We start from the raw sequence: 12,719 nt of genomic DNA on the forward strand, positions 1-12,719 counted from the left end.
GAGACAATTTTTACACCAAAATAAACCACAATAGTAACAAAGCATAACTCATTGAATAAAACAGGAATACAAGAGAGAGTCCATAGAAATAAAAATAAATAAATTCAAAGTTTAATAATTAAGAGTATTTTCGTAAGTCTCAGAGTACTTTACTACAAAGTTCTTATTAATTATGAAGGGACAGAGAATAACTTTACAATGGAGAAGTCTAATAGACACTATCATAAGTCATCATGCTCCAACAGGTTGACAGTATACTTTCAAGTGGTTCAGGTGGAAAACTTTTTATCATTCTTGCAGCTTTTCTGTAAGTTTGATATTGTTTAAAAATAAAAGATATTTAAAAGATAAAGAAAGAATTCCATTCTAACCCGTTAGAATAATTATTAGCTTCACATTGAATGCGCAGAGGGAGCTCAAGTCTTTAACTCCAGGAGAAAGGCACTCAGCTCACCTGTGGTCACGAACAGTTTATTAGGATGGGAGATCAGGCAGGGATTTGTGGATAAAGCCCCAGTGAGTGGGAACCTATGGTGGTAATAGGTAATGGGATTTCAGCATTTGGAGTTTGTAATGGACTCATTCAATTGCCCAAACACAGTAAAGAGAACCTCTAACAGAAAAAGCCAAGGGCTGCAGTTGGGGGATTCTAGATTTTTCTACCACCTGATTACTGCCTCAGTACATGACCTTGAATAAGTCACTTATCTTAGCCTTGGACTCCCATTTGTAAAATGAAGGGACTGAACTAGGTGACTGTGGTTTCATATTTCTATAATCATAGTCAAAATAGGGATGTAAGAGGCATTTTATTTTGGGAGTTAATATATAAATTTATTCTCATATGATAAGGCTAAAAGGTTGGTGCTTCCTACATACTTAGAGGATAGTTTAAATAGTAATAAGCTAAATGTAGATATTACTTTTAAACTATAAAACAATTTCATAAGTCTCATAAGGCAATGTGGTCTATTGGTAAAAACATAGTTTTTGTAGGTATATTCAGAACTGGTTTAAAATCTTAATTCTGCCCAAACTATACAGCCTTCTAATCCATCCTACATACAACTGTCAGAATTATCTGAAACAGATATCATAATTTTATGCCTCTGTCAATGGCAAAATCATAAGTTTCAAACTCTAGCATGACAGCCAGTGATTCACAGTTTGGTTCCAGCCTTCTTTCTCTTCTCATGTTCTGCAGGATCTCGTATTTAGCACAGGATTTCCCAAACAGTCCCCCAGAATACCACCGTGCTGAGAGATATTAAGAGATATTCAACAAAAAAGGGTTCCATGGTCAAATAAATCCTGCTCAAATGTCACTTCCTATGTGAAGCCTTCCTGAAATCCTTCTATAAAAATTATTTAATCTCTTTTTATTCCCAAAGTACTTCACTTCTATTTGACTTCGGGCAGTTTTTTGAATTGATAACTGAATTGAAGTTTACTTAAAGTAAACCACAGCTATACCTAAGTTTTACATATTCAGTCTTCACATTTTTCCAAGTTCATTATTGCACAAAAATCTAAATCGTATTTTTCATTCTTTTGAAAAACATCTGACAATAAACTAGATTCCAAAGTAATCTGCTATAAGGACATATCATATCATAAAAGCAATATGGGCTTTGGGGGGGAAAAAAAAGATCTGGTTTCCATTTCCAGTTCTGCCACTAACTAGTTCAGAAACACTGGGCAAATTAATTAAGCCCTTCTGACTCTCAGTTATCTTACCTATAAAATGAAGATAATTCCTAAACAGGTTTGTTGATATTTTAGTAAGATAATGAGTGAGTCAATCTATATAAACTATATGAAAGAATATATAATATTTAGCACATAGTAGATACTAAAAAAGTCATCTTCTTTTCCAAGTGTGCTTATACAGTAGTTTCCGTCTACCCTAATTTGTAATAAAATGGCAAAAATGAAACATAATAGAATTTTTAAAAATCTACTTAAGTTCCTGTTTTTCAAATTGTTTACATAGTGTTCTTTCTTGCAAACCTTGAAGGTCAAATTAGAAGGGGTAGTAATAAAATACTGGTATGTCATGTCTAGAAACAATCTTTCAGAGACATCTACTTTGGCAAGAAGATTTTAAGCAACAGTGCTCTTTGAGACATTAGATGAGATCTCATCTGAGATACTCAACTACTGATTTGTCAATTAGCTACTTTAAGAGGGTTCAATAACTTCTTAAATGTTCTTTTAGTCTATTCTCATGTATGCTTTTCTTTTTGTTTTCTTTCTTAAGATATGTTGGGGTTTCTATTGAATGTGACAGCTATGTGATCTGAGTATTATCCTTTGCAAGGCCATCAAAATGAATAAATGGCATTTGGCTCTCTTTTTGGAGATGTTTGGATCACCTTGGATTTAATACAGTAAAGTAGAAGTGTTATCAGTATATTCTCCCTCAGGGAAGCTAATCTGGTTAGTAAGACAATCATCCTTGTTGTGACAGATACTTTTAATTGTACTATCACTACTTATCTCTCTAGCTCAACTCAAATATCTCCTTTTAGAAGCTTTCCATGGTCATCATAGGCAGAAATTTATGCACATCTTACAAAGTACTTTTAGTATCACACAGTATTCGTATGTTTATTGCCTTGTGCTTTGCATTACCTTAATTATTTTTATATAATCCTTGTGAAATAGTACCTTTCCTTATTTTGAACATTTTACAGATGAAGATACTGAAGAATAGGTACAGCAAGAAATTTGTCGGTGGATAACAAAATGGCAAGAAATCGAGATTCTGAACCTCAACAAATCAAAGTGGTAAGAAATCAAGATTCCAGTCTTAATCAGAGCTCCTTTAGATTAGACCACATTGCTTTTCTTTCCTTTTCCATTATTTTTAAGATCTTGAAAAATATTGTAAATCTTGTCACAAATTTCAAAACAATTTTCTACTTATAAATTCTAAAACAATTTTTCTAAGTTTCTACACATAAAAATATCAAGTTACCTGAAAGAATTGAGAGTAATACTCCAAACTTTGACAATTAGAAGATTCTCAGAAAAAGAAGTTCTCTTTTCTTAAGAATGATACCCAGAAAATAATTAGGGAAAGATTTTTTTTTAAGCCTTAAGTATAAATATCAATAGAAAGTATCAATTCTAATTACTTAACAGACCAGCATACGATACTCTAGATTAGACATTTGAGGCAAAGGTCTCTTTAAATAAAACTTTACAAAGCAGCGATGAATACTATTGTGTCAAACTAGTGGGCTATTTTCCTTAACTTGTTCTTCAGTACTAGAGTAAGTAATAATTTAGCTACATGCACTAGGTGTATTTTGTAATCCTATTTTAGTCATCTAAACAGACAGACTGTGCCCTTGCCTACATTAGTACTACTTTTACATGTTCATTACAAAACGTATATACTGCAAACACGTTTTTACAAGTCAATCTTCCTGACCAGATAGTGAGTTCTTTGAGACCAGCAGCCATGTCTTACGTGCTTTAGTATATTAATATTAGGTAACATTTACTGAGTGTTTTACTATGTGCTAAGGTTTAAATGCATTATTTCATTTAATACTCAGACAACTATAGGATATTATTATACTGACTTTAGAGATGCGGTCTATGAGCTCTATAAGAGCAAGAGACCTCATTATTTCACTTACTTGTACATCTCCTGTGCCTAGTACAGCACTGGGCATACTGAAGGCACTTAAAAAGTGTTTGCTGAATAACGAGGAAACCAAAGCTCAAAGAAGTTAAGTAACTTATCCAGAGTATACTGTGAATAAGCAGAGAGACTAGTTTGAATCCAGGTCTGCCTCACTTTGGATCTTAGAAGTCTGTGCTCTACTGCCTCTTTATTTCCAAATTCCAGGTCAGAATTTGGTAATGAGAAAGTACACAGTAAACACCTGATGAATGAATGAATGAATGTCTTACCTTCAGATTGCTTATCTACTTCACCCTAGCATTCCTTTACTTCTTCACTTCCCTATCCTGATTTTTAATCTCTAAGCCTAGGAAATAAGCCATAGCTATAAGTTTTCATCCTGCCTACCTTCCTATCAGCATACACAGATATCTATATATCTTCCCTATACACAGAAAAGAAAATATTTATTACTAGAAAAACACATGGAAATTGCAGCATGAAAAGTTATATGAATAGTTTGTTCCTTTTATTACATAAACACAGTGTCAAGTCAAAAACACAAAACAGAAAACTGAATGGTAATAAACTTAGAAAACTTAACTCAAAATTTCCAAATTTTGTTCTTTTGTGTTTATTATTTTTCTTTCTTATAAAAGCAAATAAGTTTATAAAAACTGAAGTATTCTTCACGCAAATAAACTTCATTTTTTACACTGTGTCAATAAATATTTCTAATAAAGGGGTAAATATATAATGACATCACTTCAAGCTATAATAAACAGGAAAGTGAGGATGCCCCACCCCCAATAATATCTACGTTAGTACATCTACTTTCAGCTGGCCTGTGGAAAAAAGCAAGGCACAATAACGTGGATTTGGAATTTATTTCTTCAAGAAACAGATTTCAGGTGGTATTGTCTAGTTTAAGTTTAAAAGATTATAGTAACATTTACTTTTTTATATAAACACAAAATATTCTAAAAGTACAAGGCCTCTAATCCTCCTGAAATGTGTGCTTGTTTGCGTGCTTATTTATCCTTTATCTATCTACCTATCTATCATATCTATCTATCTATCTATCTATCTATCTATCTACCCGCTTTGTTAAAAGAAGGATGACAGGGGTCAAACAAATCTAGTTACAGCCCTGGCTCTGTCCCTTAATAACTGTGTAACTCTGGGACTAATTACCTAGTATCTCTGAGCTCATTTCCCTTAAAATGTAGACAGTAATTCATAATTTGTAGGACTGCTGGGGAGATTAGAGTCTATGTAGTAATAAGCATAGTGACCAGACACATCACAGCACTCAATAAATAATAGCTCTCTTTATTTAGGGTCTGATACTTCATTTTACTCTGGTTCCATTCTAGGATGCACTTGTTATTATTTCTTATACCAAAGTTTCCTATGTTTGTTTCCCTCAATATAAATAACTGCCCACCTCAAAAAACTACTTAAAATATGTTAGACTGAACATTCCTTGAGCATTTTCCCCTTATCTTTTCTAGGAAATAATGTCATAAAAAAGACTGTTTACATGTGCATGTGTATAATGCTTCCTGGTTTTTTTTCTGCTTATAAGAGCAATGTTGCACCTGCATGACTATCTACCACTAGCCAGTGTGGCCTGGGCATTGACTGTTCTTGGTATATTCCTATTTTGCTTACATGTGCTTCTGTAGGAACTTGTTTGTAATCTCTGTTTTAAACACTGTTCTTTCCTAAAACATCTACCATTTCATTTACAGAAGTTGTATATGCATATAATTTAGTAGAAAAGGAAAACACAAGGCAGGTTAAATAATAAAATGTGTAATAATTTTTAAAAATTACCTGATGGAATACAGGCTCCTTTACCTTAAGGTAAACCTGAAAAATATTAAAAGAAATACATGTAAATGAAGTGCATCACAAAGGGGAAAGAAAACCTATTCCTGCTACTCTGCAAATCTCAAACATCTCCTGCTTCCCTAGTCTTGCTTCTTAGATCTGACTCCAGCCATGTAAAACCAATCAGATTAGGTGGCATGCCACAAAAGGGCTGTTACCTACAGGTGGGTGTGCCCCAGTGCTCACTTCATCATGGTAAACTAAATGCTTCAAAGCTGTTGTGGATTACTCTGGCCTCTTGGCCTCTGCATCAGCATCAAGAAGAGGCAGAGATGCGTGGATAACTCATGAGGGCTGAAGAAGTTACGCTGACAATCCCTGTAGCAGATCTATTCTACAGCAGCAAGAACGCTGGACTTAAAGAGACAGGAGCTAAATTTCAAACTGCCACTTACTTGCTACATGCCTGAGCAAGTCACTTAACCAAAAGACTCATTTTTCCTTATCTGGATAATGGGAATAACAGTGGCGAGCAATAATAAGCCAAAATACGTGCAAGTGTCTAGCACATAATATGTGCTAATAGGTGAAAACATTTAAAACAAATTTCTTGTCCTTTCTTCTGCTGCTGAAAACCTCTAATTCATTCACCTAGATACACGAAAGTTACACAAACCCTAATTTTAGGCTCCACTGTCATGTGGGTGATTAAGTTCAATGCCTACTTATTGCAAGCATTTATTGCCCTATAAGAGTACACCTTTAGGGACTCCCCTGGTGGCGCAGTGGTTGGGAGTCCACCTGCCAGTGCAGGGGACATGGGTTCGAGCTGGGGTCCGGGAGGATCTCACATGCCGCGGAGCAGCTGGGCCAGAGTGCCACAGCTGCTGAGCCTGCTCTACAGCCCGGGAGCCACAGCTGCTGGGACCCCTGCGCCTGGAGCCTGTGCTCTGCAGAGGGAGGGGCACCGCAGTGAGGGGTCCGCACGCAGCAGCAAACACCCAACGCAGCCAAAAATATATTAATTAATTAAAAAAACGAAAAACAGTACACCTTTAAAATGACATGGTAGAGAGGAGTCAAAATTTAAATCATAACCCTGAAATGACTCCCATCACTTGCAAGACGAAGTCCAAATTTCAAAGTCTTCCATAATCTTGCTCCGGCCTTTCTGCTTAGTCTTATTCCTCTCCTCTTGTCTCTTGCTCATCCTAGGCTCCAACAAATATGCTAGTTTCATGCTTCTGTATCTTTAAACATGCTGTGCTTTACTTTGTTCAGAAATTGCCCCCTGCTGGTAAACACTCAACTTTCCAGATTCAGCTCAAACTATACCTCTTTTTTGAAATCTTTTCTGACTCCTTCTCTGCTAAGCAGAATCCATCACTCATCCTCTTTACCTGACTGTCCATATATAAACTTTACGGCATTTATTAGTTTGTTTCTCTCCCCTACAAGGCAATAATCTTTTTGACAGAAAGGATGGTTCTTATGTATCTCTACAGCCTCATTTAATGTAGTGCTGATCTCATAAATTTCATGTAATTTTATCATTTGTCTATAGAACTTCTTATTCCTGGAGGAAGTTCCCTCACCACAGCAAGAGCAGATTATTTCCTTGAAGCACCCATAGAGCTTTAATAGTAAGATGTGTAGGGGCTTCCCTAGTGGCGCAGTGGTTAAGAATCCACCTGCCAATGCAGGGGACAGGGGTTCGAGCCCTGGTCTGGGAAGATCCCACATGCCATGGAGCAACTAAGCCCATGAGCCACAACTACTGAGCCTGTGCTCTAGAGCCCGTGAGCCACAACTACTGAAGCCCTCATGCTTAGAGCCCGTGCTCTGCAACAAGAGAAGCCACGATAACGAGAAGCCTGTGCACTGCAACGAACAGTAGCCCCAACTAACCACAAATAGAGAAAGCCCGTGCATAGCAACGAAGACCCAATACAGCCAAAAATTTTAAAAAACAAATTAAGTAAGATGTGTATGAACATTTATATAACTCTAAATTCAGTAAGGCAGAATGCTTTTAATCTCTGAAATTTGTTATTTCAAAATACGAATTTTCCTTCACATAATTTCAGATTCTCATTGTTACTAATAAAAGAAAGGCAGAAGGGCATGCCTCTTAAAAGCATTTTTTAAGGCAAAAGAATTATGGAGTCCTCACTATGTGCCAGGTATTAATTCTTACAACTAATGTGAAATGTATGCTATTATTAATTTTACAGATGAGGAAAACTAAAGTAGAGTTACCTCTCTCTTTAGTAACTTACCCAAAGTCCCACAGTTATTAAATAACAGTGTTGGTCAAAACTCGGATATGACTGACTCCCAAGCCTAAGTTTTCAGCCACATCAGCTCTTAACTTACAAAGGTAAGTTGTCTTGACTCTACCACCAATTCTCCATATAAATTTGGTTGGTCAGGCAAGTCACTAAAACTCTCTGGACATTAGTCTCTTCTTTTATATAGTAACAAGACTGCCTTTCACCTCTGAAATTCTAGGACTCTTTCCTGATTAACAAGTATGTATGCAAAGGACTATGCAGGGCAATGTAGAAACATAAGGAAATACAATATCTTTGCTCTTTCAATCTCTTTTTCACCTTCTCAACTCACTGAAATCTAGCTCCTGCCTTCATCAATCTGCTGTGGACAGTACCCTCATTAAGGTTACTTGGTCTTTTTTACGGGTCAAACCTCAATTTCATTTTATTCAGCCTCTCAGAGGCAACTGGTACCGTTTCTAGACACCTCTTTGTACTCTGTGACATCAAGCTCTCCTGGTTTTCCTACACCTCTGATTACCTCCTTTGTTGGCTCTACCTCTTTCACTTGACCCTCAGAGTGGTCAATGTTCCAAGGTACAGCATGGTGACTATAGTTAATAATACTGAATACTGGAAATTTACTGAAAGAGTAGATTTCAGGTGCTTTCTTCACACACACAGGATACAGTAACTATGTGATATGTTAATTAGCTTGACTGTAGTAATATTTTCACTATGTATATGTATATTAAATCATCATGTGGTACACGTTACATGTATAAATTTAAATTTTTATTTAAAATGTTGATTCTTATTGAATTCCTTAGACATTACAAAATGAGATATTCTCATTTTATCTCTTTTTAAATTTTATTTTTTTATAAGTAGGTCCCTGTTGGTTACCTACCTTAAATACAGCAGTGTGTACATGTCAATCCCAAACTCCCAATCTATCCCTCCCCCTTAAAAAGAATTTGCATATTGACAGATTTTAAATGTCAAACAGACAAATCAATTGTAACTTTTAGGGTATAATATAATAAATGTTTATTCTTTTGTTTTTACTGAGGAAAAAAAAAGCCCAGTGTTACAAAGCGTTGTAAATTTTTTTAAACATATTTTTTGGAGTATAATTGCTTTACAATGTTGTGTTAGTTTCTGCTGTATAACAAAGTGAATCAGCTGTATGAATACATATATCCCCATAGCCCCTCCCTCTTGCATCTCCCTCCCACCCTACCTTTCCCACCCCTCTAGGTGGTCACAAAGCACTAAGCTGATCTCCCTGTGCTATGCAGCTGCTTCCCATTAGCTATCTATTTTACATTTGGTAGTGTATATATGTCAGTGCTACTCTCTCACTTTGTCCCAGCTTACCCTTCCCCCTCCCCGTGTCCTCAAGTCCATTCTCTATGCCTGCGTCTTTATTTCTGTCCTGCCCCTAGGTTCATCAGGACAATTTTTTTTTTTTTAGATTCCATACGTATGTATTAGCATATGGTATTTGTTTTTCTCTTTCTGACTTACTTCACTCTGTAAGACAGACTCTAGGTCCATCCACCTCACTACAACTAACTCAATTTCATTTCTTTTTATGGCTGAGTAATATTTCATTGTACATATGTGCCACATCTTCTTTACCCATTCATCTGTCAATGGACACTTAGGTTGCTTTCATGTCCTGGCTATTGTAAATAGTTGCAATGAACACCTGTGGTACATGACTTTTTGAATTATGGCTTTCTCAGGGTATATGCCCAGTAGTGGGATTGCTGGGTCATATGATAGTTCTATTTGTAGTTTTTTAAGGAACCTCCATACTGTTCTCCATAGTGGCTATATCAATCTACATTCCCATCAACAGTGCAAGAGGATTCCCTTTTCTCCACACCCTCTCCAGCATTTACTGTTTGTAAATTTCTTGATGATGCCAATTCTGACCCGTGTGAGGTGATACCTCACTGTGGTTTTGATTTGCATTTCTCTAATGATTAGTAATGTTGAGCATCCTTTCAATCTGTGTATCTTCTTCGGAGAAATGTCTACTTAGAATTTCTGCCCATTTTTGGATTGGGTTGTTTTTTTGATATTGAGCTGCATGAGCTGCCTGTATACTTTGGAGATTAATCCTTTGACAGTTGCTTCGTTTGCAAATATTTTCTTCCATTCTGAGGGTTGTCTTTTTGCCTTGTTTATGGTTCCTTTGCTGTGCAAAAGCTTTTAAGTTTCATGAGGTCCCATTTGTTTATTTTTGTTTTTATTTCCATTTCTCTAGAAGGTGGGTCAAACAGGATCTTGCTGTGATTTATGTCAAATAGTGTTCTGCCTAGGTTTTCCTTTAAGAGTTTTATAGTGTCTGGCCTTACATTTAGATCTTTAATCCATTTTAAGTTTATTTTTGTGTATGGTGTTAGTGAGTGTTCTAATTTCATTCTTTTACATGTAGCTGTCCAGTTTTCCCAGCACCACTATTGAAGAGGTTTTTTTCCCCTCCATTGTATATTCTTGCCTCCTTTATCAAAGATAAGGTGACCATATGTGCATAGGCTTATCTCTGGGCTTTCTATCCTGTTCCATTGATCTATATTTCTGTTTTTGTGCCAGTACCATACTGTCTTGATTACTGTAACTTGGTAGTATAGTCTTAAGTCAGGGAGCCTGATTGCTCCAGCTCTCTTTTTCTTTCTCATGACTGCTTTGGCTATTTGGGATCTTTTGTGTTTCCATACAAATTGTGAAATTTTTTGCTCTAGTTCTGTGAAAAATGCCATTGGTAGTTTGATAGGGATTGCATTAAATCTGTAGATTGTTTTGGGTAGTAGAGTCATTTTCACAATGTTGATTCTTCCAATCCAAGAACATGGTGTACCTCTCCATCAGTTTGTATCATCTTTAATTTCTTTCATCAGTGCCTTATAGTTTTCTGCACAGATCCTTTGTCTCCTTAGGTAGGTTTATTCCTATGTATTTTATTCTTTTTGTTGCAATGGTAAACGGGAGTGTTTCCTCAATTCCTCTTTCAGATTTTTCATCATTAGTGAATAAGAATTCAAGAGATTTCTGTGCATTAATTTTGTATCCTGCTACTTTAGCAAATTCATTGATTAGCTCTAGTAGTTTTCTGGTAGCATCTTTAGGATTCTCTATGTATAGTATCATGTCATCTGCAAACAGTGACAGCTTTACTTCTTCTTTTCTGATTTGGATTCTCTTTATTTCTTTTTCTTCTCTGATTGCTGTGGCTAACACTTTAAAAACTATGTTGAATAACAGCTGTGAGAGTGGGCAAACTTGTCTTGTTCCTGATCTTAGAGGAAGTGGTTTCAGTTTTCACCGAGAATGATGTTGGCTGTGGGTCTGTCATATATGGCCTTTATTATGCGGAGGTAAGTTCCCTCTATGCCTACTTTCTGGAGAGTTTTTATCATAAATGTGTGTTGAATTTTGTTGAAAGCTTTTTCTGCATCTATTCAGATGATCATATAGTTTTTCTTCTTCAATTTGTTAATATGGTGTATCACATTGATTGATTTGCATATATTTAAGAATCCTTGCATTCCTGGGATAAACCCCACTTGATCATGGTGTATGATCCTTTTAATGTGCTGTTGGATTCTGTTTGCTAGTATTTTGTTGAGGATTTTTGCACCTATGCTCATCAGTGATATTGGCCTGTAGTTTTCTTTTTTTGTGACATCTTTGTCACATTTTGGTATCTGGATGATGGTGGCCTTGTAGAATGAGTTTGGGAGTATTCCTCCCTCTGCTATACTTTGGAAAAGTTTGAGAAGGATAGGTGTTAGCTCTTCTCTACATGTTTGATAGAACTTTTCTGTGAAGCCATCTGGTCCTGGGCTTTTGTTTGTTGGAATATTTTAAATCACAGTTTCAATTTCACTGCTTAGATTTGTCTGTTTATATTTTCTATTTCATCCTGGTTCAGTCTCAGAAGGTTGTGCTTTTCTAAGAATTTTTCCATTTCTTCCAGGTTGTCCATTTTATTGGCATCTAGTTGCTTGTAGTAATCTCTCATGATCCTTTGTACTACTGCAGTGTCAGTTGTTACTTCTCCTTTTTCTTCTAATTCTGTTGATTTGAGTCTTCTCCCTTTTTCTCTTGATGAGTCTGGCTAATGGTTTATCAATTTTGTTCCTCTTCTCAAAGAACCAGCGTTTATAGTTTTATTGATCTTTGCTATTGTGTTCTTCATTCTTTTTCATTTATTTCTGATCTGATCTTTATGATTTCTTTCCTTCTGCTAACTTTGGAGTTTTTTTGTTCTTGTTCCTCTAATTGCTTTAGGTCTACGGGTAGGTTGTTTATTTGAGATTTCTCGTTTCTTGAGGTAGAATTGTATTGCTATAAACTTCCCTCTCAGAACTGCTTTTGCTGCATCCCATAGGTTTTGGGTCATCGCGTTTTCATTGTCATTTGTTTCTAGGTATTTTTTGTTTTCCTCTTTGATTTCTTCAGTGATCTCTTGGTTATTAAGTAGCGCATTGTTTAGCCTCCATGTGTTTGTATTTTTTACAGTTTTTTTCCTGTAATTATTATCTAGTCTCATAGCATTGTGGTTGGAAAAGGTACTTGATATGATTTCAATTTTCTTAAATTTACCAAGGCTTTATTTGTGACCCAAGATATGATCTATCCTGGAGAATGTTCCATGAGCACTTGAGAAAAATGTGTATTCTGTTGTTTTTGGATGGAATGTCCTATAAATATCAATTAAGACCATCTTGTTTAATGTATCATTTAAAGCTTGTGTTTCCTTATTAATCTTCTGTCTGGATGATCTGTCCATTGGTGAAAGTGGGGTGTTAAAGTCCGCTACTATGTGTTAGTCAATTTCCCCTTTTATGGCTGTTAGTATTTGCCTTATGTATTGAGGTGCTCCTATGTTGGGTGCATAAATATTTACAATTGTTATATCTTCTTGGACTGATCCTTCGATTGTTATGCAGTGTCCT

The 12,719-nt window shown here is 35.9% G+C and overlaps 1 protein-coding gene across 2 annotated transcripts in view; it reads right to left on the bottom strand.

The window, feature by feature from the left end:
- Nucleotides 1–12,719, bottom strand: part of ACER3 (alkaline ceramidase 3) — a gene marked incomplete at its 5' end in the record, with an annotated part of 196,778 nt that overhangs the window by 52,312 nt on the left and 131,747 nt on the right. For both annotated transcript variants that reach the window (XM_079709508.1, XM_079709507.1), the window contains one exon: nt 5,477–5,512. In XM_079709508.1, the coding sequence (XP_079565634.1) occupies nt 5,477–5,512 (36 nt within the window). The remainder of the gene's footprint in view (nt 1–5,476; nt 5,513–12,719) is intronic.

Source organism: Hyperoodon ampullatus (genome assembly GCF_949752795.1).
Source record: "Hyperoodon ampullatus genome assembly, chromosome: 7".
In the NCBI taxonomy this organism is placed as follows: domain Eukaryota; kingdom Metazoa; phylum Chordata; class Mammalia; order Artiodactyla; family Ziphiidae; genus Hyperoodon; species Hyperoodon ampullatus.